Source organism: Callospermophilus lateralis, chromosome 3, assembly GCF_048772815.1.
Source record: "Callospermophilus lateralis isolate mCalLat2 chromosome 3, mCalLat2.hap1, whole genome shotgun sequence".
Classification (NCBI taxonomy): Eukaryota; Metazoa; Chordata; class Mammalia; order Rodentia; family Sciuridae; genus Callospermophilus; species Callospermophilus lateralis.
This window is the reverse complement of record NC_135307.1, coordinates 79,667,715-79,669,464: the sequence shown is the minus strand read 5'-3', so window position 1 is coordinate 79,669,464 and position 1,750 is coordinate 79,667,715. Positions and strand designations below refer to the sequence as shown.

The 1,750-nt window shown below is 37.6% G+C and overlaps 1 protein-coding gene across 1 annotated transcript; it reads right to left on the bottom strand.

Annotated features, from left to right (window-relative positions):
* Nucleotides 1-212: 212 nt before the first annotated feature.
* Nucleotides 213-1,151, bottom strand: LOC143393937 (olfactory receptor 4K3-like). Its single transcript, XM_076848429.1, has one exon. The coding sequence runs from the start codon at nucleotides 1,149-1,151 to the stop codon at nucleotides 213-215; it is 939 nt and encodes a 312-aa protein (XP_076704544.1).
* Nucleotides 1,152-1,750: the final 599 nt, after the last annotated feature.

Genomic DNA, 1,750 nt, shown 5'->3' with positions numbered 1-1,750 from the left:
GATGTGAAGACTCCATGCTACAGAAACATTTTATTTTCTAAATGAAATTAGAAGAAAATTTTTAAAATCCCACAGTCTATCAAGATGCTGCCCAATAGGATGTATATACTCCTTTGTTAAAATAAATTTAGATCTCATTTAACAAAGTTGAACACATAAGAAGATTGAGTAGATAATTCCATGACAACGAAGGATCACTAGATATTTAGGCATTAAGTATTTCTCTTGCAATCTATGTAGTAGCTTCTGAATCTCTTCATAGCATTTTTCATCTCTTTGTTTCTCAGTGTATAAATGACTGGATTGAGGAGAGGAGTAAACACAGAATAAAACACAGCAAGAAATTTGTCCATCCAGGTGATGCTGAGTGGCCACACATAGAGGAAGATGCAAGGCCCAAAGAAAAGCACCACCACTGTGATGTGGGCACTGCATGTGGACAGGGCCTTAGATGCACCAGTTTTAGAGCTTTTGCTTACAGTGATAAGAATATGTGTGTAGGATATCAGTAGCATAACAAAGGAAGTTATAGCCACAAACCCACAGTTAATATTCATGAAAATTTCTATATTATGGCGATCCATGCAGGCGAGCTTGACTACCAGTGGTCTATCACAGAAGAAGCTGTCCACTTCCCTGGGGCCACAGAAAGGCAAGTGCACAATGACAACCACTTGGCTCAGGGCATGCACAAAGCCAATGGTCCAAGCGGTCACCACCAGCCCAATGCACTTTTGTAGGCTCATAATGGTGAAGTAGTGAAGTGGTTTGCAGATGGCCACGTAGCGGTCATAGGCCATGACCACCAGGAGCACCATCTCAAGTGCTGCAATTAATTGGGCAAGGAAGACCTGGGACATGCAGCCACCAAAGGAAATGGTCTTGTCCTCTCTGAGAAAGTCTATGATCATCTTAGGAGTGGTAATTGAGGAAAGCCACATGTCAACAAAGGACAAGTTAGCTAATAAAAAATACATGGGGGAATGGAGATGAGGGTCAGTGATGATTGAGGTCACAATGACAATATTTCCAGGAACAATGATGAGATAAAGCACCAAAAATATTACAAAGAGTGATATCTGAGTATTCCATGAGTGACAGAGTCCCAGGAGCACAAATTCTGACACTGCAGACTGATTTTCTCCACCCATTCTATTGTGTTATCTGAAAGAACCTAGATATGATAGAGTGTAAGTTAGTGAGTTGAGAAAGGATGATTTTTAATATTTATAGTTCACACAATAGCTAGCATCTTTATCAGAGAGTTAAAGGTATAAGTACAAAGAAACTCATTGTGCAAATATACATTGTATAATAACCCAATTGAAAAGGTTAACGTCCAAGAATGACTTTCCACGATCCAGAGATCATGATGAGATTGTTGTGCAAATTATTTATCATTAAATAGATTTTCTCACAAGAAGAGAGTAAGAAAACACACATATGGCTAATAAAAGACTTTGGCGTAACCTGGAAACTAGCTTCTTTCTACCATTCCTGTAAATTAATCTGTGCAGATCAATGGCAACCATTGTTTTAATTAACTATGATTAGGTCATATGCAGTAGTGGGTTTTCATTATTTCAGCTGCCTTAAACCAACTTCAGTATGAAAGTGTTAGTATTTGTTTTGACTCACTGAAAAAGTAATCACATTCACAGAAGATTTTTTTTTGTAATATGTGATGGTTATTACAAAGAGTATTTTACTATCTGTTATTGTTGAGCTTTTTCTTATTCTAGTTTATATA

Bases quoted from the DNA above. Each gene is read 5' to 3' on its own strand.
- LOC143393937 (XM_076848429.1), bottom strand. From the start codon at position 1,151: ATGGGTGGAGAAAATCAGTCTGCAGTGTCAGAATTTGTGCTCCTGGGA.